Source organism: Lathyrus oleraceus, chromosome 5, assembly GCF_024323335.1.
Source record: "Lathyrus oleraceus cultivar Zhongwan6 chromosome 5, CAAS_Psat_ZW6_1.0, whole genome shotgun sequence".
NCBI lineage: Eukaryota > Viridiplantae > Streptophyta > Magnoliopsida > Fabales > Fabaceae > Lathyrus > Lathyrus oleraceus.
The window spans coordinates 1,383,883-1,410,317 of record NC_066583.1 but is presented as its reverse complement, the minus strand read 5'-3'; the positions used below and the strand labels follow the sequence as shown (position 1 = coordinate 1,410,317).

The 26,435-nt window shown below is 35.2% G+C and overlaps 2 protein-coding genes across 2 annotated transcripts; both read left to right on the top strand.

The window, feature by feature from the left end:
• The first annotated feature begins 6,063 nt into the window (after positions 1 to 6,063).
• Positions 6,064 to 6,816, top strand: LOC127086827 (uncharacterized). The gene has a single exon (XM_051027643.1). The coding sequence runs from the start codon at positions 6,064 to 6,066 to the stop codon at positions 6,814 to 6,816; it is 753 nt and encodes a 250-aa protein (XP_050883600.1).
• A 9,230-nt stretch (positions 6,817 to 16,046) lies between these two features.
• LOC127086445 (UTP--glucose-1-phosphate uridylyltransferase) lies at positions 16,047 to 25,468 on the top strand. Its single transcript, XM_051027209.1, has 20 exons — positions 16,047 to 16,857; positions 16,955 to 17,055; positions 17,144 to 17,234; positions 18,273 to 18,333; positions 18,584 to 18,661; positions 18,749 to 18,799; positions 18,881 to 18,933; positions 19,331 to 19,403; positions 19,628 to 19,685; positions 19,800 to 19,846; positions 19,945 to 19,995; positions 20,619 to 20,651; positions 20,825 to 20,862; positions 20,945 to 21,020; positions 21,096 to 21,152; positions 21,886 to 21,969; positions 22,064 to 22,162; positions 22,261 to 22,365; positions 23,914 to 23,985; positions 24,912 to 25,468. Exons 1-20 carry the CDS (start codon positions 16,229 to 16,231, stop codon positions 24,936 to 24,938), a joined length of 1,884 nt encoding a protein of 627 aa, XP_050883166.1. The 5' UTR covers positions 16,047 to 16,228; the 3' UTR covers positions 24,939 to 25,468.
• Positions 25,469 to 26,435: the final 967 nt, after the last annotated feature.

Below are 26,435 nucleotides of genomic sequence, written 5' to 3'. Positions count from 1 at the left end.
TATATATAGTCAGTATAAGTGTCAGTCCTGTTGGACTTAGGAGGTCCTTCTTGTAACACCCCAAAATTTGTCCTCCTCATTCATGCATTTATTTTTAGGTCATTTAGCATTTCATATTGCATTTCATCATGTCAGTCAGGATTAGCTCCAAGAAGCTTGAACATCATCTAGGACACTTTGTGGGTTCTATTTAGATGATCAGTCAACACAAGGGAAGGACCTGAGTTACTTCCAACAGGGGTCTATTCGTCAGTCAAAACGTTAATCTTGAAGGAGCAAAAGTTTGTTCGTGAGTTGTCATACTCGCTAGGCGAGCAGAATGGATCGCCTAGCGAGTCCCAAGAAAAGCCACCAGAATCACCTACACTCAGAGGAATTTCTTGAACTGTCATGCTCGCTAGGCGAAGCCCACGTGTTTAATATATATATATATATATATATATATATATATATATATATATATATATATATATATATATATATATATATATATATATATATATATATATATATATATATATATATATATATATATATATATATATATATATATATATATATATATATATATATATATATATATATATATATATAAAATAAAAACGAAAAAAATATATAACAGAAATTTTTTGGACTTGGGCCTCTCTCATTTGAGCCCACAGGTCCACAAAAATCAGGTTATAAATTCAGAGTTTTAGTGAAACAAAAGGTCATTCTATTCCTATTACCCTGGCTGGGAAAAAGATAGTGAGAGAAGAGCTAACAGAGTTCAAAGCAACCTCCAGAGACTGAAAAGAACTCATCTGCAAAGAGCCAATTCCATCTCATATAAACCCTCAAATTGCTTTGCAAACCCAACCGGACAATTCAATTTCATTCGATCTCTCCAGTCAGGTTTGCCTTATTCCCATTACTTTATGCTTTTAATTTGAATGCTCTGAATGTATGAGGTATTATGGGTGAATTTGATACCCTTTTGATGCATGTGTTTGACAAGATGTTTAGGCCTCCTACCCTTGGTTGCTTTTTGTGAGCTTTTTGTGAATTTTAATGGCATGATTCATGTGGTTACATTTTAATTTGGGGGCAACTCTTGATTACCCTATCTTGTTTCTTTAACCTGTTTGTTGAGTTTTATTTTGCGAGGGCTCATATGACTCTTGCAGAGATGGCTTGCCTGGTGTTCCACTTTATTTGTGGGATACCACCTGGAGGTTTATCCCGATTACCTGTACTGACTCGCTTTCTTTGATGGTGCTAGCTTGAGAGATCTTTGGGTTTCTTATCTCTTTATTTGCTGTTGCTTCGGATCTTTATCCGTGTGTTAGATCTCTTAACCCCCTTTATTTTTCCCGCATTTTACTACTTTTTGCCTAAAGACCTCCATGAAGAGGCAATTGACGGATAAAAGGGATCAATAGTCAATCCCCCGTTATTCAGTGCGTCGTTCTTTAAGATCACACTATGTGTCGATGCTTCAGAACAAAAACCCCATATCTTTTGTCCGGTCAGTCAGTGAAGAGGGTTCCACCTTTCTGAACCCCCACTTTTTGTCATGAGCTCACCCTGTCCAGGGTTAAGAGCTATGGGGTCTTATCCTCATTACCCCTTTTTGCATGAGCATCCCCAAAACCACAAACAAACTCATTGATTTTTCTTCTCCTAAGAACACGTTTACTTCTTCTACTATAGGCGAGTAAGTCTCCAAAGGTCGAGCATCCGGTAGATTGCGTAGTAACGTCGTTCATCCCAAAACTTAACCCGTAGTTAGCCGAACTACGACTTGCTCTGATTCTCATTCCAGATGAGATACGTAGGCATAAGACGCGATGTCTTAGCGAGCACACTCCCCCCTAACCCCTAGGTGGCCGAGCTACGAAGACTCTGATTCTCATATTCAGATGAGATACGTATGCAGTGGATGCGACATCCGTACGAGTCATTTCCTTTTGACCCTTTTTTTTAGTAAATAGTACATTAGATAACCCACACCCTTTAGACAAGAACTACAAGAGTGGATCCCGTAGAGTACTACGGATGCGTAGGGGTGCTAATACCTTCCCTTCGCATAATCGACTCCCGAACCCAAGATTTGGTTGTGAGACCTTGTCTTTTCCTTTCCTTTTTCCAGGTTTACTTCGAGCGTTTCCTTTCCCTCCTTTGGGATAAATAACGCACGGTGGCGACTCTTCTGTCTTTCCTTTTTCGCCGGTTGTTTTTTTCGCAGGTAGGTTGTGACACTTCTGTTAAGCTTTCTTTTGATTTTCTTCATGTACTTTTATTTTAAGTTTTATCTACGTGGCAATGCCACTAGTCTTAACGGTGTCAAACTTTATGTAAAACATATTTGAAGCATATATATGTGAAGTAGTATATTTTGATTAATTCAATCTTGTTATTTAAAAAAATTTAATTTTCTGTATTTTATTTTAGAATTTCACTAATGGGACATAGGCTGTCTCATTTAATGGTATAAGAGTTGGTCGATTCAGCTCGGTCCGTAAGTGTCTAGAGTTATACTGACTGTATCAAGTTGGATTCCAAACAGGATGATAACTTTTCTTTTGTGCGTTGAGTCTTCCTCTTGATAGCCTTCTAATATACTTGTAGGTGTTTAATTGGCTGCATTATATGGTAAAACACTAGCTGGATTCTAATGTCTTGACTGATGTCATGACATGGTGTGTATGTGTGACTGCATTGTAGGTTAGAATATCTAACTATACTCTAATGTCTTGATTGATGTCATGACACACTTGAGTAGTTACTGCAGGATTAGCTAATACAGGATTTATTGAATGTCAAACTGGAGACTGTGACATTCATCCCTGTCAGCAGCTACTGAGGAATAGAACAGTTGGTGTTCTGTTAGAGCTCAGTATTCATTTGCAGTCTGGTTATAAAGGAAGAACCAGACCTGGCATAAGGCCTACTGTATGAATGTCAAACTGGATGTTATGACATTCATCATGGACAGTATATACTGAATAATAGACAGAGTGGGGTTCTGCTACACTTCAGTATGTTTCTTAGTTTGTTCTCCAAGAGGATAACAGAACTAACTTAAGGCTAAATGTGTAAATGTCAAATTGGATGCGTTGACATGTATTAATGTAAGCTGTTACTATAGAATGGACAGTTTGGTCCTGTACAGTTCAGCAAACTTGTACAGTCTGTTTTCAGGAAAAACAGACTTAGCATATGGTCCTTGATGTCAAACTGAATGTTGTAACATTCATTCCTGACAGCATATGCTAGATTGTAGGTTGTTTAGTTTTTCTGTTTCAGCATTTTTCTCAGGCTAAAATCCAGGAAACCAACAACCAAGCTACAATTAAGGAACCTAACAAATAGCCTATTTGTTAGCACACTAATATGTGGAAATTAGTTAGAATCCTATGTGGCATTATTTGTGGAGGTCTTGAGATATTTTAGGAACTAAATATGGAGATATCTTAGGAACTAAATATGGAGACATTTTAGGAACTAAATATGGAGATATTTTAGGAACTAAAAGATTGAAGACCTTGTTTGTAGCAGAAAGTTTCTGCTGATGTTGTAACAGCAAAGGAGAAGTTTGCTGTGATTTCTGAAGGCCCAAATCCACTTGGGTGATTAGGTTATAATAGCTGATTGTAATCTGGTCTTTGTAAGCCTCTTAGAATGAAAATTTAGGGGTGTGTGTGAGGTAAACCTCCCAATCTGTGGGAAGGTTACCATATGTCTCTCAGTGGTAAAAGCTGAGAGTATTTGTAACTCAAAGCCTGTAGGCAAGAGTGATTATGTTCTTGAACAAAGCTGTGAAGCAAGTTCAAGTTGTGTTCTCAGTGTTCAAAGCTGAGAGTATTTGTAACTCAAAGCCTGTAGGCAAGAGTGATTATGTTCTTGAACGAAGCTGTGAAGCAAGTTCAAGTTGTTTAGCATTACATTGTAATTGTGGTGATAGGAATGGAAACTGGAGGTTTCTATCTAGGAGTTCCTAGGTATAGATTGCATTGGGTAGGGATTAAGTGATAAGTTGTAAACGGGTGAGTTTAGCTTTGAATTGATACTACTAATAGTGGATCTTCTTCCTGGCTTGGTATGCCCCCAGACGTAGGTGATGTTGCACCGAACTGGGTTAACAATTACTTGTGTTTTTACCTTTTGCATGTTATAACTTTGTCTGTTATAAAATAAGGTAAACCTGTAATGCTGTAACAGATGATGTTCCAATCAATGTTGAGACATCATGCTGATAACTGTGCAGGCTCAACAGAAGTAAGTGCTATGTTTGATCTCTGCTGTGCCTGTGTACCAGATGGACAGAACTGGGTGTTCTTCCATTATATGGTGATATAGTAGCAGATGTCGTGACATCTGTGAATGTGTGCATATCAGTACTAGGTTGTAATTTGTATAACTGTATTGCTGTATTAGTTACAATGTTAGATCAGATGTCATTACTTGGAATAGAACATCTAAACTCTGACTACACCAGAATTTCAATACTGATCTAGGAAGCGTCTTTAACACACTTAACTTATTCTTCTTTCTTTTTCCCCTAACGGTCACAAACCCAACGGTAACGTAACAGACACTTCACAAAATTCACTATATAAATACTTCACACCTATTCATTATTTTCATATCAATTTCAAAGTACTTATCCATACCTTACAAATGGCTAAATGTTTTCTTTTATTCATCACTCTTCTTGTCATTATCTTGTTTCTTATTGGTATTATCAAGCATGAAGAATTAGGTAAAGATTTCTTAGCAATAATGATAATTATAGTGTTACCATTACTAGTCTTAGCTTGGTTTATTAATAGAGGTTTTTAAATGAAACATGGTCATGGTTCTTGTAATCGTTGTTATTGAATAAATTGATATGCTTTTGTTTATACACTAAATATTGATTATCTTTGCCAAAATTCTAGATATAATCATAACTAACGTTAAGCATTAATTCAACATATTAAACATAACATTGCATGTGAGAGAATTGACAAAATCCTTATCGATGAATTATTCATTGGGATATAAATATACATATTTATTATGTTCTTTATGTCTTGTGGATGATTGAACCTAATAACTTATCCTTTTCAGGAAGTTATGGTTCAAAACGCCAGAAGCGTGAGGCGTGGTAGGAGTGCTGGTAGAGGCGCTAGTAGAGGTGTAGGTAGGAATCTGAGTGGTGAAGCTACTCCCGAATGGGTAGCTAACATCCCCATAGGACGAGAACATCATTCCCAAACTGGAACAAACTCTCAAGCTGGCACTCGAGATGTTCGTGAACTTGTTGCTGCTGTGTTAGTTCAAACACAACAAAATGCTCAAATCCTGCAAATCACTCGTGATCATCAACTTTTTCAGCAACAACAAACAGAAATTGTGCATTAAGATACAGGATTGAACTCGTTTCTGAAAGGTAAACCACCACAGTTTGGTGGTGACTTTAATCCGGAGGGTGCTGAGAAATGGTTGCAAGAGATAGAGAAGATATTCTCTTTCACTCACTGTAGAGAGAATAGAAGAGTCGGTTATGCAACATTCATGCTGACAGGTGACGTTGAAGCCTGGTGGAGAGGAAAACATAGATTATTGGAAGAGGAAGGAAGAGAGATCAATTGGATCTTGTCCAAAGGAGAATTTTTGGGGAAGTATTTTCCAAAGCTATGTAGGAAAGAGAAGGAGAGATGATTCCAGAACCTGCGTCAAGGTATGATGACGGTGGGAGAGTATACTAGGAAGTTTGAATCCTTGCTAAAGTATTTTGAATTTTACCGCTTGCATCCAAGGGGAGAATGAATGTGTGAAAAGTATCAAGATGGATTGAAATATGATATTCAGAGGGTGGTTCTACCTCTGCATATTATGCGCTTTGGTGAGCTGATAGAAAGATGTTTGGAGTTGGAAGGAATTGACAATAGGAAGAATCAATATGGATCAGGAGTACCAACCCGAAACAACAATCACAAGGGCCATTTTAACCGAGGCCATGGAGGAAGGACCCAACAAGGGGGTAGGCCATATCAAAGGCCCACACCATATCATAACTAGGATTCTAGGAGGTTAATGTTCAAGTGTTACAGTTGTGGAGGGGCAAATCTTAACAAAGATTATCCAAATAGAAATATTGGAGCTTGTTTTCGTTGTGGTCAGAAGGGCCATTTTCTCAAAGATTGTCCCCAAGGACAAAACCAACCAACAAGCCAGAAGAGTGTCCTAATAAACAATAACAATGTAGGGAGAGCAAGGAACGGAGGCCCAAATGTTGGTCAAGGACCTCAGAATCAGAACAAGCCAACCACAGGAAGAGTATTTGCAATTAGAGGAGTTGAGATCTCCAAGTCAGATGGGTTAATCCAAGGTATGTATCTAATTGGAGATAAGTTGGTATCATTATTATACGATTCAGGAGCTACACATTCATTTATATCTACATCTTGTGCGGAAATTTTGGGATTTGAAATTGTTGATCTCAATAATAAGTTGACCATTACAACTCCCTCGGGAGAAAGAATGGTAACTTGTTCAGTCTGTGCAGACTGCCCTGTAATTTTAGAAAATAGAAGATTCTTAGTAGATCTTATAGTACTCCCGCTAAAAGACCTAGATGTCATCTTAGGAATGGATTGGTTATCAGCCAACGATGTAAACTTAGGGTGCAAGAAGAAAATTTTAACGTTTGGAGAAGATAATGGAGAAGTCATAAAGGTGGAAACTCTCACCCAAAAATTTATGATGTTATTCTCTATGTCAGAAGGAGAAACCCCTAGTGTTGAAAATCTTCCAGTGGTCTGTGAATTCCCGGAAGTTTTTCCATAAGAGGTTCCAGGTTTACCACCGGTTAGGGAAGTGGAGTTTTCTATAGAGTTGGTTCCAGGCACTGGACCAATTTCTATATCTCCTTATCGAATGTCACCCTCAGAGATGGTTGAGTTAAAGAAACAGTTAGACGAGATGTTAGAGAAGGAATTTATTAGACCGAGTGTATCGCCATGGGGAGCTTCAGTCTTGTTTGTCAAGAAGAAGGATGGTTCTTCTAGACTTTGTGTAGATTACAAACAACTTAATAAAGCTACTGTAAAAAAACAAGTATCCTTTGCCTAGAATCGATGACTTGATGGACCAGTTAAAGGGAGCATCGGTATTCTCGAAGATTGACTTGAAGTTTGGATATCATCAGATCAGGGTGAAGGAGGATGATATTCCAAAAATAGCTTTCAGATCCCGTTATGGACACTATGAGTACTTAGTGATGCCATTTGGTTTGACTAATGTTGCAGCAGTATTCATGGATTACATGAATAGGATCTTTAGGTCGTACTTAGATCAATTTGTTGTAGTTTTCATTGATGACATTATGATTTATTCCAAGAATGAGGTAGAGCATGAAGAACATTTGAGAATTGTGCTACATATATTAAAGGACCGCCAATTGTACGCGAAATTCTCGAAATGTGAATTTTGGTTGAAGGAGGTACAATTTCTTAGTCATGTTATCAGCAAAGAAGGTATTGCAGTAGACCCGAGTAAAGTCGAAGCAGTAACAAAGTGGGAAAGTCCAAAGAATGTTGGTGAGATTCGAAGTTTTCTTGGACTAGCTGGATATTATCGGAGGTTCATTGAAGGATTCTCAAAGATCGCTTTGCCTATGACTCAGTTAACGAGGAAGGGTAAGAACTTTGAATGGACAAAAGAGTGTGAAGAAAGTTTTCAGAAGTTGAAGGAAAGATTGACTTCATCACTAATACTCATCTTACCAAACCCGTTAGGACGATTCGATGTGTATTGTGATGCGTCATACCAAGGTCTTGGTTGTGTGTTGATGCAAGAAAGGAAAGTGATAGCTTATGCATCAAGACAGATGAAGGTGCACGAGAGAAACTACCCAACTCACGACTTAGAGTTGGCAGCAATTGTGTTTGCCTTAAAATTTTGGAGGCATTATCTTTATGGATCAAAGTTCACTGTGTTAAGTGATCACAAAAGCCTGAAGCATTTATTTGATCAGGAAGATCTAAACATGAGACAAAGGCGTTGAATGGAATTTTTAAAGGACTACGATTTTGAGTTACAATATCATCCAGGAAAGGCCAATGTTGTAGCAGACGCCTTGAGTCGAAAGAAACTTCATGTATCTGCAATGATGTTGAAGGAAGAAAAGTTGTTTAACCAATTCGTGGATTTAAACTTAAGAGTACATCACAGTGAAGGAAGTATGTTCATAGGCACTATTGTCGTGTCTAATGAATATCTAAAATGGATCAAAGATGAACAACAACTTGATGACCAATTAATGAATATAAAGGAAACTATCAAAGATGGTCAAAATGAGGATTTTAACATAAGGAGTGATGGAATCCTAAGGTTTGGAGAAAGGTTGTGTATACCTCAAAACCAGGATATTCGAAAGTTGATCTTGGAAGAAGGCCACAAAAGTAAGATGAGTTTTCATCCAGGAGCCACAAAGATGTATCAAGATTTGAAGAAAATGTTTTGGTGGTTTGGAATGAAGAAGGATATAGCAGAGTATGTTCAAAGTTGTTTGATATGTCAGAAGGCAAAGATTGAACATCAAAGGCCATCTGGATTATTACAACCTTTAGACATTCCGGAGTGGAAGTGGGATGGAATAACTATGGATTTTGTAACTGCTTTGCCCAAAACTCAGAAGAAGCATGATGCAATTTGGGTAATCATTGATAGGTTGACAAAGAGTGCACATTTCATTCACATCAACCAAACGTTTAGCTTAGAGAGACTAGCTCAGATATATGTAAAGGAAATTGTTAGATTACATGGGATACCTACAAGTATAGTCAGTGATAGAGATCCCAGATTCACATTAAAGTTTTGGCATCAGTTGCATTTAGAGCTAGGAACCAAACTAAGGTTAAGTTCAGCTTATCATCCCCAAACAGATGGCCAATCAGAAAGGACAATTCAGTCGTTAGAAGATCTGCTAAGAGCGTGTACTCTTGAACACAAAGGAAGTTGGGATGAGTTCTTACCATTGATTGAGTTTACTTACAACAATAGCTTTCACTCAAGTATTGGCATGGCTCCATATGAAGCATTGTATGGACGAAGGTGTCGAACGCGTTTATGTTGGTATGAAGTTGGAGAAAATAAAATATTGGGTTCAGAATTTGTGCAACAAACAACATACCAGGTTAAGCTTATTAGAGAAAAGATGAAAGCTGCACAGGATCGTCAAAAGAGTTATAGTGATAAAAGGAGAAGACCTTTGGGATTTGAGGCAGGAGATCACGTGTTCATTAGGGTAACTTCTAGAGTGGGAATTGCACGAGCAATCAAAACTAGGAAGTTAACACCAAGGTTTATCGGGCCTTTTCAAATTCTACGACGGATTGGACCTGTAGCATACCACATTGCTTTACCGCCAAACCTGTCTAATCTTCATGACGTATTCCATGTATCACAACTAAGGAAGTATTATCCTGACCCTCCACATGTCATTGAGCCTGAAAGTGTGGAACTTAGAGATAACCTAGAATATGAGGCTTTACCTGTCAAAATTTTAGATCATCGAATTAAGGAACTTCGTGGAAAGCAGATACCATTGGTTAGAGTTTTGTGGGATGATGTAACTGGTGATTCTACCTGGGAAAGAGAAGAGTACATGCGTCAAAAGTATCCACATATGTTTTAGGTACGTTAAATTTCGAGGATGAAATTTCTTTTAAGGGGGGTGGTAATGTAACATCCTAATTTTCCATACCTTAAATAATATATATGATTATAATTGAGACTTTAACATCGCTAATTATTACAAACTAAACATTGAAACTAGCCGCTATAATAATTAATTTATCAACTAATTACTCTTTATTTTATTATTAATATTATTATTCAATTTGAATATCATCGTTTTATTTTACAAACTAAACTTTGAAATTAGTCATTTAAATACTTAATTTTAAGTTAATTAATTATCCATATTATTTTTGTTATTATATTATTTGATGTTATTTGATTTGAATATCACTATTTTACTCTACAAACTAATAGTAAATAAAATAACCTTAAGTTAATAAATGTATTAAATAATTACCCTTGTTATTATTATTATTATTATTATTATTATTATCCTTTCATTTTATAAAAGAAATATATTTTATTTTACTATTAATATTCTACATGATCATATGTCATGAAATAGTAGAAAAATCAAACTTTCATACATTTCTCACCAACTATTTTCACAAAGTCATATTAGAACACCTATAAAACTATTCATGCAAGACTTGTAAAGATTTGACAAAGACATATTTACTAGCAAGAGTTGAAAAGTTAGAAAGCATGGGCAAAAGGAGATAAATTTACATTATTTTAATATCTTACAACTAGTATAAATAGGGGTCTTTCTCACCCCATTTTCATTCATTCATTCACAAATCATCTTTCTTACCTCTTTATTTCCTTCTTTCTCTAGTTTCTTCATATAAAAATATTAGTTTTAGTTGTCGAAGTTTTCACGGTGTCGGTTTGTAGTTTTTAGAGTTATTTTGGGGTCAAAGTTCTTCTAAAGTTTTAAAGGAGTTTGATACGTCAAAGTTCTGCTCAAATCATTTTCATAAGTAACCGGTAAGTCGTTATAATTTAATTATTTTATTTATATAAAGGTTATTTTAAGAATTTGATTTAAATTTCCGTTAAGACGTCGAGATATTGAACTTATAAAGTCCAAGATAAGTTTTACCATTTTAAGTTGTTATAACGCCCAAGTATTATTATAAAATTAAATGTTATTAGGAATACACTCTTGATAATTTTCTAAAACAAACAAATCCAAACGGGAGTATAGTCTAATTTATACTTGAATTTAATAACGATTTATATATAGTGGAGGTTACTATTAAATTGCTTAAATAAATCAATATTTTAATTTGTAACGGGATCATGTTTATTTAACCGTAAATTATATTCTAATTATTTTATAAATTTCGTACAATTCAACGGTTATCGTAAATTAGGTTCTGGGCAAACATCAGAGAAAACGCTCGTGGACTTTCAACAACGATCAACAACAAAAGGTGGGGGCAAGGTCTCGTATACGTTGGGACGGTTAGTGTAAAATAGCTTAATATATATATGTGTGTAGTGGTGACCCAAGCCCTACCAGCGATAAATAAGTAAGGAGAGCCTATTCTCGAATAATGATTTTCCCAAATCACTAAGCGAGGTTATGTCGACCTTAATTATTTATCATAAGAATGATTTATGACAATTTGAGGTTGTATTGTGCTTACATTGTTTGATTAATTGTCTAATTGTTTACTTTATTTATACTTGAATGATTGTGATTGATAGACTAAGAAAACGATCTATTAAGGAGAGAAACAACAACATTGATTAGATATTAAGTGTTAGATCCCCAATGGAATAAAGGAAGTTGGATACATTGAGTAGTTGTATTCTGTTGGGTTCTGGCTAAGGAAAAGACTTGGTCGACCATGTCCTTTACGGTCCACCTCTCTTACTTGGGAAGTCAACCATACATTATTCACTGTATAAACTGAACTAGTTATATAGAGATAAGGATCACGCCAAGGAAAAATAGACAAGACATTTAATGGATTTGACACTCAACCGAAGTATTAAATAATAACTATGACATGAAAGGTTGATATGATATTTCCCAAATATTAACTAAATACTTATGGTTGAGAGTTGCTACAAGATGGTTGAGTGATCATATAGACTGCATTGAGGAATGTGTAAGTCCACTGCCGTGCGGTATGGGACGTACGAGGTTGATCAGTCGCCTACAATCCCGACGGGGATTATTATTTATGCATGCTAGGCAAGACGAGGGTCTTGGCCTGAATCCTCAGGGACGATCGACTTATAACACCTGGACTCCATGTGAAGTTAGGTGGCGTAGCTCTTGGTAATTGGGAGTACGTTGGTGGCATGTGGTCTTGTGATATCTGATCTTGGTAAATGGGATAAGTATCCTTGATAGCGTTTAGTGGTCTGAGTCAGCATATAGTTCAAGGATGCATTAGAATAAATACTTATAGAGTATAGGTAAATATGGGATAAAGATGCGCTTGTTCGAATAATTGTGGTTGTCATGTATATATATTACTATTTTACATCCTATTCCCACTTTTAAACTTGTACGTAAATCTTAGTCCTATATTCTTTTTGTCTTGCATCTTTGGATTGATCTATGACGATTAGGCGATGAGCTAGACCATTTAGGAGGGAAGGCTATGGAGTGACAGATTACGATAATGTCAAGGCTGAAGGTTGCTAGCATTTTGTCAAACGCTTATCACATCTTTACTAATACGTAATATTATATACAGTCAGTATAAGTGTCAGTCCTGTTGGACTTAGGAGGTCCTTCTGTTAAGCTTTCTTTTGATTTTCTTCATGTACTTTTATTTTAAGTTTTATCTACGTGGCAAGGCCACTAGTCTTAACGGTGTCAAACTTTATTTAAAACATATTTGAAGCATAGATATGTGAAGTAGTATATTTTAATTAATTCAGTCTTATTATTTAAAAAAATTAAATTTTCTGTATTTTATTTTAGAATTTCACTAATGGGACATAGGCTATCTCATGTGGCGCATGATCTATGTAAAAATATTTCTTAAAAATATTATATTTTATACTTATAAATAATAAAATTAAATAGGTAAATGAAAAATAATTATTAATATTATAATATAAAGTTAAAATACATAACAATTGACAAGTAAATTAATGACCCGCGTGATTGAAACGTTTTATGTTCCACATCCCGATGCATTAGTCTGTCTTCGAGGTCTCTCACGTTTTTTTTTTTGGGGGGGGGGGGTTCGACAACGGCGCTTCCGTAATTGAGTACGGTGCCCATGTTGTCATAGTTAGTTCATTGTATTTTGGTGGTTTGTGGACGATATGATTGCCTGATTTGGGACATTGAATCGTTTTGGAAACAAAGCAATGGTTCCCGTGGTGTACTAAAGTCAAACAATGGTTAGGTGTTGTGGCGATGTGATGTTTGGATGTTCCTAAATGGGGGGATACGATGGCATGAGGTTGAATCATATGAATCATATGTGCTATATATAGATGTGGTGGCCGCGTATGGTTGTTGGTGGTTAAGGTTTGATTCCTGGTTTTGAGTTTGGGTGTGTGGCATGAATTGGTTGCAAGGTTGAGTGTTTGGTGGTTGGGTGTGTATGGTAGGTTGATGGTGTGAGGTTGGTCGTTGGGTTTGAGTGTATTGATATTGTTGTTGGGCGGAGATTTATTGTTGGGCGTTTGATGATGAAACTCGTTGGCGTTGATCAATCAAATACCTTGGCTCATACACAAATTATGGCGTTGTAACTGACTTAAACCATGTCATATAATGTTGAGTTTGTCTAGCACCATGTATGACTGGTTCGTTTAAGATGTATTATCGTCGATTCCTCAAATGACGACACATCTATTTTGCGAAGTCTCTCCGATCGGAATAATCCCATTGGTCATTGACTCTTTGTTGATGCCAATCTCCTAAACACGTCGGAGGTTCTGAAATTTGTTGTTGCATGCCGAACTGCAGTTTTACACGGTCACTCAGGTGCATCTCCATAATAGTGAACCATATGATTGGTATTTTTGATGTCCAAACTGCAACATCATCATGGTTAACTGATGATCAAGACCCATATACGACCTCCGGATAAACTGTATAAGAATTTTACATGATTAAAGGATATGCAATTGGTTAATTTTTTAAAATCAAAAGTAAATTTATTTAATAATAATACATCTTCTGATCCAATGTGTTCTAAAAGATTGCGATAGACTACTACAACGTGTTTGGGACACCTGTTGCAGTTCATCCCCTTAACTGATCATCTAGATCGAAAAGATTGAAAATATATTAGTTAGAGTTAGTTGTAGTATAAAGTCTAACAAATTAGAAGATTTAATATAAACTTACTTTGTTGCATATGGGAATGTGAGTGGCTTCTCGTTGACCATGGCGAGACCATCACAAACTCAACTCTAAGTTAATATGCGGTGAAATTTTGTATGTCATTAATGATAATCCGTCGTTAAAAGTGAGTACAATAATCTCGCATATTGTTACACAATACAACTATACTTCATCATACAAGAATGCATGGATAGCTAAGACTAAGGCAGTTGAAAAAATGTTTGGCAATTGAGAGGAGTCATAAAAGAACTTCCAATATACTTGGTGGCTCTTAAATATTATGCTCCAGAGACTATTGTTAATTTGGAAACGTTGCCGGCGTATACCCCATACGAGACTTGTGCTAGTGGTAATGACATATTCCACCGACTCTTCTGGGTGTATCAACCATGCATCAAAGATTATGCTTTCTATAAACCTATTATACAAATTGATGGTACATGGTTGTAACAGAAATATAAAGGAACACTACTGATGGCACGGACACAAGATGGCAACAACAATATTTTTCCAATCGCCTTTGCATTAGTTGAAGGGGAAATTGCTGGGGAATGGAGTTTTTTCCTAATAATATCCGATTGCACGTTGCTCCTCAATATAATTTATGTTTGATCTCAGAAAAACGCCCTTCAATAGTGAGTGCCTACAAAAACATTGATAATGACTGACAGAATCCTTTTTCAACGCATGTCTACTGCATTAGATATATCGCTCAAAGTTTCATGCAGAAGATCAAAGACAAAACATTGCGGAAGAAAGTTGTCAATGTAGGGTATGCATTAACAAATTATTCTTTCACACACTACCGCGAAGATATCAGATTGTCAAACGCAAATGTAATAAGGTGGATCGACAATATTCCATTGGAGAAGTGGATTAGGACATACGACAACGGTCAACGATGATTCCACATGACAATAAATCTTGTGGAATCAATGAAATCTGTCTTTAAATGCATCAGAAACCTACCTATAATCGCTTTAATGCAAGCAACCTATTTCAGGCTAGGGGCGTTGTTTGAGAACAGGCGTTCCAAATGGAGTTCGATGTTACAATCTGGGTAATTGTTCAATGATGCTTCAATGAAATTCATTAAAGAGGAAGTTGCAAAAGCTAACACAGATGTGATCACGATGTTTGACTGTACTAAAGGTTGGTGCAGTGTTGCTGAGTCAATGGATCACAATAAAGGCATACAAAGGAGACACTATCGAGTGGAACTAGATAGAAGTTGGTGCGATTGCAAAAAGTTCGAAGCCCTTCTTATGCCCTACTCCCATGCCATAACGACATGTTCAAAGGTTCAACAGGATCCTTAAAGTAATTAAACAACAACACAAGATACTACAACAAATAAAATAACATCACAAACAAATACAACACATATACAACATAACTATGTGATTACAACCATCAAAACAATTTTGTGAAAAGTATAGATCATCATTTAGACGTCTCTGTCAGTTTTAATATTGACCCAGAAACAAACTTCTCCATTTTGGTTGAACGTCTTATCAAGCGATTGAATTTTTCTGATCACTTCACCATTTGCAATGTCTCTATCTAACCAACAGTTCAAGGTCCTGTGAAGATATCTGAATATATCTATATTTCAAAGTCGGATCTTCATCGGAGACTGCCTAAAAATATTAAATCGGTATTTCTCTTGTGAATATAAGGACAGAAGTCTGAATATGCAAACATTTAAAAAAAATTGAAGGAGATTGAAGGAAAATGGAAGGAGGGGATAAGAAGTTGTGTGAAAAATTATGGAAGAGTGATATTGTATTTATAAATGAGTGGTGGAGAAATAGTCACATGCATTTACGTATACATGAAAACACTATGTATGCAACATTGTATGTGGCGCCTACGCATGCATGCGCCATTGCATGTGGCGCCAATGGATACTATTTTCATTGTATGCATCAAGACCATTGAGGACTATGTTCAATGGAAAAATAGATGCGTCAGTCTAACTGACGCATATGAAAGGTGATTATTCCGATAAATATTTTGAAAAATAAATTATTTTAAAATTTTAATTAATTTTTTTTGGATATTTTAAAAAAGAATTCAAAAAAACGTCACAAGATTAAAAAAAAAACAAAAAAACAAAAACATAACGCCGCAAGCGAAAAAAGAAGAGCGAGAGAGTGGCCGGAGGGAGGTAGCGTTCGAAAAACTGAAAACCCTAATGCTGATGCAAGAGAAACTTTAACGAATTCCATTTCTTACTTCAACTCCAATCAATCGAGAATCATCATCATCATCACCACCATCATGACGATTCATTCCGCAGTTATACAGAAGCTGCTGAGCACCAATGCCCACATTGGTCGTCAAGTCGCCACTCATCATTTCAAAGACTACACTTACGGTTTCCGCAACAGAATGGCCATTATCGATTCCGATAAGACCTTAATCTGCATGCGTAGTGCCTTCAACTTCATCTCTTCCCTCGCTCGCCAAAACGGACGCTTCATGTTCATCAACACCAACCCTCTCTTCGATGAAATCTTCGAGCTCATGACCAAAAAAGTTGATTGCTATAGTCCCTCTTCCAATTCTCTCTGGCGCACTGGTGGATTCCTCACTAACAGTAATAGCCCTAAGAAGTTTCGCTCTCGAAACAAGAAGCTATGTTTCGGTCCGACGCAGCCTCCTGATTGCATCGTTATTGTTGATACTGAGAGCAAATCTTCTGTTATCGATGAGGCTTACAAGCTTCAGATTCCGATTGTGGCGCTCGTCGATTCTGCTATGCCGCTTCATACTTTCAGCCGCATTGCTTATCCCATTCCTGTTAATCCCTCTGTTCAATTTGTCTATCTGTTCTGTAATTTGATTACCAAAACTCTGCTTCTCGAGAAGAAGAATTTGCAGCTCTCTAATCCCAAAATTGATATTAGGTATAGTAATTTGCCTTGCCTCATTCTCTTTTTTGATTCACTGTACTGTTCTGTTTTATCATTTCTTTTAATGATTCTGTTATTATTAACTGTAAAGAGAAGAAGCTATCAGAATTGAAGATAAGAAGCGGAAGAATAAATTGGCTAAAGTTGGCTTCACTGTTATCCCCTACGATGATTTAGCATCCTTACCTGAAGGTAAACCATTGTTGAAGAACCTTAGTGCTTTCTATTTTCTCTGCATCCATCTTTATAGTAGTACTGAGTAATTTGACGTTGAAAGCAGACATAGAAGAAACTAAGAAACTTTTGGACAAGTTTGTTGTTTTGAAGGTCAATCATGCCTCTGGAAGTAAAATGGGTTTTGAAAACCCCAAGTAAGCATTCTCCAACACTACAAGTACACTATCCATCTAAATTGGAACTGTCATGCATATGTTATTTTATGTTTGTTTTGAATTACAATGTTGGCTTGGTTTGAGGCTGAGTAGTGTGTTTATTTATTGAATTTCCCAATTTGAAAGCACACACATCCATGTCAATTCCCTTATGTTATTTGTGGTATCATGCCCAGAGTAGTCAATCCCGGATAGCGAAGCAGAGTGGCCGACCCCAAAAATGGGTTAGCGGGATGGCTGCCATTTGATAATTTTTTTCGACAAATTACATGAATAATAGTGATAAACACATGAAGTGCAAGGGGAAGAATGAAGTGCAGAGAGAGGTGAGGGAGGAACTTGTGATTTTCTTTTGAACGACTAAAGTGCAGAACCGTCGGTGAAGGAAGGTTAGGGTTGAGTCTCAACTCAAATTTGATTGAAAAACCCAAAATTATCCTTAAAACATTTTAAATTTAAGGGGGTAATTTGGGTTTTTCATAGGGGAAAAGGATAGCGGGACAGAAACCACTCCGGGCTGGTAACCGCTCCGCCCCCGCTACCTGCTTTTTATCCTATAGCAGCTGCTATACAGCTATAGTGTTCTGCACTGCTAAGGCTCTTCCCTTAGTGGCCAAGCCTCTACTCCGCTATAGTGAGATAGCGCTGCAATTGACTACCCTGATCATGCCTTTCTTGTTCCTTATCTTTTTCTCCTCCTACTTGTCTGCTGCTGTTTTTAACCCTTCTTTGTTTATTTTTATACAAAAAACAACAATAAAAATATTTTCACACAAGTGGGACAGATTGGTTATATGGATCAAATCAAACGATGCCATTATAAGATAAGTATTAGAGGTTTGCTGAAACTAGGTAGATAGTGCTTTGTACTTGATTTGCACATGCATATCTATGTATGCATCACATGTTTAAGGTCATTTTCGCGTCCTTGTTTGTTCGTGCTTCCACCATCCATGGATTATTCAAAATGCCTCACTTGACAAATTTATACTGATGAAATTTATCTGTTTCATGTAGATCTTCAATAGATATTGGTGATGGAAAGACATTTCTTGACTTGATCATTAACCAAATTGAGGTCAGACATTTATACTTGATATAGTAGTTATGGTATTCACACATACACACACATACAATGTCATTTTCCTCTGCAAGTCATTGGCTTATTCCTTGCGGGGTGTTAGCCTGCTACAAATATTCACCGGCTTAGTCCTGATTGTGCATATACCTCATATATTATCTGCAACTCTTATTTTCTGTTAATATATTATTGCCATTAACTGTTTTTTTTTTGGTTTTGACTATTTTACTGTTGTAATTTTCTCTAGATCCTCAACTCCAAGTATGGATGCCAGGTTCCATTGTTTATTTTTAACAAAGATGACACTCACGATAGTACTTTAAAGGTGAAATACCATGTCAACTTCTTCCATGTTTGATTGTATTACTACCTCTACTATTATTGAAGTCTTCAACTTCATCATCTTCCATAGGTTTTGGAAAAGTATTCGGAGTCAAGCATTGATGTGCACACTTTTAAGCAGGTTTGCATTTGTTCCATTTTTTATGAATGAATTGATGTTGATTTGTGATTTCTCATGATCCATACATCATAATGTATATAGGGTGAACATCCAGAGTTAACAATATCAGGCGAACATGACAGCAAAGAGGAAGTGTATGTCTTCTTTCAAACATTCGTCTCTTAACTGAATTTTAGATGTTCAATCATATGAACACTTGTAGAGTAAGAGATCTTAAGTTTCAGCTCTAAACGTTGGCTATTACTAGGCGTACTATTTAGTGGATTGTTAATAAAATATTCAACTTCATAAAGAAATGAGAAAGTCTTATTATCATAAAATATTTCAAAGTACCCAGAGTTTTCTACTTTAATAGAAACAAAATATTAACAGTAAATATTTAATGCTTGTAATTTAGAGATGTCAAAATGATAATGCCTAGCAGTTAAAATATCTTTCAAGATATCAAATTATTTTCTCCATGATTTGAAAATTGCTTACATGATAAATATTATCATTTTGAACTAACCCGCTAATTATATATGTGTGAAGGCAAACATTTGACGACGGTGATATATTCCGTTCACTGATGATAGATGGAACCCTTGATTTATTATTGTCACAGGTATAGGCTTTTATGCAGCTGAGCACTCTTCATATATCTCCTTTTTCCCACTCATTTAAAACTTTAAAACTTTAAAACATGAGCCGTAAGACACTTAAGTGTATTATATGACAGTAAAGACACAAACTGTAATTGAACATGCTCAAATATGTACATACTTAGGATTTAGAATTTGCTCATATTTGTTTGTAGATTTCTTACTATCTCTTCATGTATTTTTTTAGGGAAAGGAGTACATCCTTGTGATGAAGTCAGACAATGTGGCTACAATCGTTGATCCAAGTATCCTTCATATAATTTTAATCATGAACTATAATATTCTTTGAGGTCACAACTTCATAACTGAGCATTGGGACTCAATATTTTGATTTTTGTCAGCCTTGACTGTGTTTGTAGATATATTAAATCATTTGATGACAAATACTATTGATTATTGCATGGAGGTAAACAAAACTATTTTCATGTCATGTGTAAAACTGCCACTTCAATTTTAAGGTATCTGAGTTACCTGATTCACTTTCTTTCCTTTTTCTTTTTTCAGGTGACACCAAGCCATTCATCTAATTTAATCTTAACTCCAATGAATTTTAAGGTGTATTTTCTTTTACTTTACTTTTTCCTCCCCCATTCAGTGTCCTTAACATTTGTTATTGGGCTTGTCACTGTTTGATGCTAAATTAATTGTTCTTTAGTATTTGTGCTAGATTTACCTTGTGGCTGTATAAATTCTATTATGGAAAAGCGTCTTGCTAATAAACAAAGATTTTTGAAAGTTAAGGGCCCATTTGATTTTTATTTTCGTCTGTAATTGCTAAAAATGTCCATTTGTTTTTTGTTTCCCATTTTCTTAGTTTTGCATAGAAAACAGTGAAACAACTTATTTTTGTTTTCACTATTTCCTATGCAAATCCTCAAAATTAGAATCAAACTGACTCGACATAGCAGTTTTGTAATAAAAAATTAAAACATGAAATGGAAACAAATCCAAGAGGCTCTTCAATTTTTCACTTACAGCATGAAGATGCTATGGTTAAACACACTTTATGATTGATGCGAGTCCATTGCACTTATGTAGTGGTCTAGGTCCTGACTCCTGAATCATGTCCTAGTAATTCTAATCAAATACATATTTCGTAATCGGGTGATTTTGTTGCTTTGCTGCTAGTAAACTTGAACAGAGTGAGTTAACCATTATATGTTTTGTAATCTGTCCAGCTTCAGGAGATTGCTCGAAACCAAGATAAACATGTAAGTCTTTTTATTTATTGTCATAACTCACAAATATTTATACTATTTTGTTTCAAAATTATGTAATAATTTTAGAAGTTTTATACTAGGTTGCCAACAAGATTTGTGCGAGTATTATAATTCAATTTATCTTTTACATTTTTGTTTATTTTCCCTGATTGGGTTTATTTCAGTTGAAGGACAAATTCAAACTCATAGATACAACAAACATGTGAGTGAAATGCTGGTTTTCGTTCAATTTCTTACCTATGTTTACCAAATGTGGTATATTTCATGGGTTGTCCTCTGTATAGGTGGGTGAGTTTAAGAGCCATTAAGAGACTAATTGATACTAATAGACTAAAGCCCAAGAAGCCCTCAATTTTGAAGGTACCATTCCCTATTATTAGTTCTGTATTCTATTGTTAACTCTGACAAATGAATTGAAAGGGTTAATGTTCCCAGGGGAGTGACTATGATCAAACTCTTCGGCAAGAAACCAATGCTGAATCAGCAGTACAGGTATATTCATTATTGTTTATGCTTTTTCCTGGTGTCTTCTTCTAAAATGGGTTTTGCTTAGGCAGCTTCAAATTTAAGACCATAGTATTAGCAAATCGCGATTGCATTCCTAAATATAAGACCAGTTAATATATTTTTGTATATCAAATTTAAATTAAAATTTCTTAGAGTTAGGTTTTTTCTTCTTAATATACTATTCTTCTTGCTGTAAAATAGCAGGGGGCTAATGATGGACTATACTTTAGGTCCAGGGTGCATTGGGAATTAGGAGACTTTTTGGTATTTAGAATCTTATTAGGATTATTTATCTTTTGGCTCTGTGTGACATTCTTATTTTATATTGTCTATGTAGCTTTTTTCTCACAAAGTGCCCTCTGTAATATATTTGTTTTTCATTTTTGTCTCTGTTGTTTTGTTTTAGTTTCCATGTTCATTTTTTTGTTTGTAGAGACTAAAACAGTGAGGACCAAAAGAGAAAACATACAAAAAGTATATAGAAACGACAATGTATAAATTATACTTTATATAAACACTCATTCGCAGCATCTTTTATTTTTTGCAAGCTTAACTAAAATATACATTGATGATGTCATTAATCACACTGTTTGCATCTTAGTGAGAAAAACAAGTGAAAATAAACTATTGATTGGTACCAACGAAGCTTTTTTTTCCGGTTAGGTATGAAGTTACTAATATCAGTTTTTAATGTATTGTCTCTATTTATGTATTCCAGTTCTTTGATAATGTAATCGGTGTCTCAACACCCGAATCTCGTTTTCTTCCCTTGGACGCAACCTCGGATTTACTGCTTCTACAGGTAGCAGACCTAATTTCTATGTAAATTCTGTTACTGAAATATGTACTTTGCTGTACATAACTGACCCCCCTCCATCAATTATGCATCCTTGCAGTCAGATCTATACACTTGTAGAGAAGGTGTTTTAACACGTAATCCCGCTAGAACCAACCCATTAAATCCTGTGTTTGACTTGGGACCGGAATTTGCTAAGGTAAAAAAATTCTGATTCCTCGAGTTACCTATTATTAGGTTTTTATATTGGCCATCCCCTTTCTTATGCATTGTATATATGCTATGTTCCATTCTCAGATTGGTGATTTCCAAAGTCGGTTCAAATCCATTCCAAGTATCATTGGGTTGGATAGTTTGGTAGTGAGAGGTGATGTGTGGTTTGGATCTAATATTACTTTAAAGGTATGCTAGATGTTCCTTTTTTAGTCAGTCATCATGCATGTGGAGTAGCTGCTTTGAATTCCCTTTAATTATTTGGTGTGTCTGGATTATACTTGCTTGGTATTTCGTATAAATCTGAGAACTACGTGCAGTATTTTGTTTGTCCTTTTTCTGAGTATCAGGGAAAGCTTATTTTTTGTTACACAAGCTTGATATATTTTTTCTCTTTCGTACTTATGAATATCATGGTAGCATGCCTTATCATCCCCTCTCTCCCCTCTTTTTTCATCTGCGAGTGAGATGCATAGTGTCATAGGAACTTGACATAAGGCGAGGCGATTGAGTTTTTGATCTTGCTAAGATTCTAGTGGAAGTTCAACACTACTAAAAGATAGAGAGAAAAAGAAGTCTAAAACCGTAAAAAAAATGGATTTTTTATATGTCAAAAGACATACAATTGTAATACAATATTGAAACTGATTTGTTGACATAAGTGGGTCCAAACTTGGTATTGACGAGACTAATACATGCACAGGCGGAAACCACAGATCTACCTTTTATGTCATGAAGTTTTGTTGATGTGACCAAGTTTGTTATATTGTTTTAATTCAATATTACTTTTAGCATCAAGCTTCTCCTATTAGCTCCCTTTAGGAATTAGGATACAGAGTTATCTCATCATGTGGGAAGTTAAAGCAGTTTTGCTTGAAGATATTTCTGATCTCAGTGGCAACTCCCTCAAATGAATAGCTGCTTAAGCTTGTAATTATAGGCTAAGGTTTAATTTGTACCCTCATGCAAGAATCTTTTGGGTTTGAAAAAGAAAAAACATGGACAACACAACACACGGGCTCAATTTTCCTTGTGCCGAAATTCAGCTCTGTTTTAGTATAATGTAGGGGTTGCAATGGTCAAACTCTTAACTGTTACCTTTCTTAAAATTTGGGTTGGGCTTTACTCAATCCTATGAATCGCATGGTAAGGTGAGGGATGTTTCTCACATATAAACCCTTTTTCAGGACAGATGGCATCAAACATGGGACTCACTCTAAACAACCTTGTAAAATTCCTGAGCTTTATGTTGCAGAGGCTTTTGTTATCATGTGAAGGAGCATAAGCTATTAGATGAAACATTCTCAAATTTAGCATGTTTATGTTTAATGCTTACTGGACCATAAGATATTCTAGATCTCTTAATACTCTAAAAGAGATCTAGAATATCTTGAGATAGTTGGAATAAACATCACAACCCTAACAAAATTTAGGATTGTTCTTTCTCTCTGCCAAATTTCCTTCAACTTATCCACTTACTCAAAAATTGGCAATCTGCTTTACTCGGGGAATGGAAAATTGAGATTAGCTCAACCTGAAGTGGAACTCTTGTTATAGCTTGTTGTAAGAATTCAAATTCAATGAAACTCCAGCTATTTAACTAATTTGTGATGCCAAATTCATGTCATTGTCTGTACATATTATATATAATTGTGTTGGGTTAGTTTGTCTTAACTGTTTGGAAATTTTATGAGTTCTCGTGTATTTGCATTACTGACCCTTTATACACACTATCAGGGACAAGTGACTATTGCTGCAAAACCTGGCTCAAAATTGGAAATTTCAGATGGGGTAGTAATTGAGAATAAGGTACAATACAAATTTAAGTATGAACTTTTGAATTTCTTTATAGCCACACTGTTCCTTTCCATGATTTTATAGGCTTGTTTCTTAATTTATTGGGTGGTGGTTCTTGGGTTGGATGTGTTGAAAAAGCATGTTTCGTTTGTACTGGTTTAATATGTATATCTTTGGTTTGGTTCCATGTTTTGTGATCAAAACATGGGTATTTATGTCATTGGAATCACAGGGTAGCCCTATTAATTATATATCCAGACCGCAGATAGCATTCAAAATATATCCAGACTGCAGATAGAGGATGATAGCATTTAAGAATTAAACACACAATTCTGAATTAATTACTGATAGAATCTGGTTTTAGGTTAGATTTCAATTACAAACACCGGGCTTCCCTCTGACAAGGAATCACCTCTTCCGCAAATCTGACAGAAAAAACACAACGTAATATGATAGCTTCTATACCCTATTAATACAAATAACTGACACATTTATTTAATAAGCCAAACAATTTTATATAACCAACACAATTAGCACAAGAAGGGCAAAAAAAAAGACTGCAAAATAATAAGCAGAGGATGAACCCAAGTAAAACAATTTACAAAACAAAATATCCATCCGACCCCAAGAGAAACAAAAGACCACCCAACACTAATTTCCAAACAAATCACCACACCCAAAACTTACTACGGGGTTAGTTAACCACCCTGCAATTATCAGATAGGACAAGTTCAATATAATCCTTAAGGGCGCGTTTGGTTGTGAAGATAAATTGAGAAGAGAGAAAGACAGGGGAGAGTGTGAGAAGAGCGAAAGAAGTATGAAATATAGTAGATTTGATAGTGTTGGCATGTGCTTCGTCTTGATTCACCATCAAACCTTTTCCCAGAGTTTTACTTTTGATAGTTTTCTTACAGTCACTTTTTGCTGATTTACAGGAGATCAACGACCCTGCCGATATCTAAGGATGAATGTCATGGAAGTTGATGATATATTTGGTTCTAGCAAATATGTGAACTACCGAAGCTTTGCTTTGTTAGTGCAATACAATTTATATGTCACATTTGCAGCCTGCTTTTCTTTTTACTCGGGTCCAAACGGCTGCCGAAGCAAATAATTTCTGGCACATTATTTTTTCAAGTGTGGTGGTGGTAATGAAATAATGGACTCCACCCATTCATTTAATCTTGTAGCTTTAGCTTTTAGAGCAAGGCTTGATGTCTGAGATGAAGAATAGAAAATCATTAGTTTTTTTGGTGATCTTTTGCCCCCAATACTAGAGTCACACCACTGTGCCAAAGAGTTGGAGCCTAGCATGCATTTTTGTCGTTGGCTAACATACACTACTACAAATTATTGTTTTGTTATTCATCCAAGGAAGAATGTGTTCTGTGAAATAATGTTTTCACGAACATCTGTGAACTTATTGTTTTGTTATTCAAAATGGTTTCTTTCGAAACTCCTAAAGAATAACCAATTCGGATATTTAATTTTACTTGACTTTTAGAAAATTGTTTATAAAGTTAGTAACCATGTAAGGCAGATAATCAAGGTAGATAGGGAGCAATTCACGTAATAATTATAAAATTGAATTAGGTCAAGATACCTTTTAAAATTAAGAATTAAAAATTTAAGAGATGGAAAATAGATTAGTTAATTGGTCTATTTTACGAATTAAACTTAAAGAAATTTATAAAATTAGTACATTTGATTTTCAAAGTAAAACAAATTATTCATACCATTGAATCTATCAAAATCATATCATTTAACTAATAATTTGTTAGATAGAAAGTTCTTAGAAAATTATCATAGAGAAGATTATATTAAGATTAATTCAAATGTCCATAAAACCTTTATATAAGTTAGGATATAACACCCCTGTCAGCTTTTTGTGATACTCGTATTAAATATTTTTATAATTTAACTATTATTATAGTTGAATCTAACCTTAATGATGATGACAATTTACTTTAATTGTCATCCTAATCACTCTATGAGTTTGTCGGATGAATTCATCAAAAACTCTTTAATCATATATGTTCAAGGCCTAGTAACACCTTCAATCTTGGAGTGGAGTGATTGACAAAACTAAACCATTATCTTTAATTATAATTATAGAATTGATTAAGGAGTTGTAAAACTAAAATATCATCAAAATAAACTATTAAAAAAATATATTGTATATATAAAACTAAACCATTGTGACATTTTTCACCATCATACATTGTATATATAAAAATATAATAGTATTATTAAGAGATATTTTTTACTATATTAAATTTATTTACCATTGTTACATTTTTCACCATCATACATATATATTTTAAAAATAGTGTCCATAATATTTGGTTTGCGTTTCTACCATTGTTGAGAAACACAAGCTTATTCAGAGATGCATATTCGAAAAGTATTATGGATATAAATTAATGTCATTTCCTGATCTGTCGTGGATGTAGACTGAT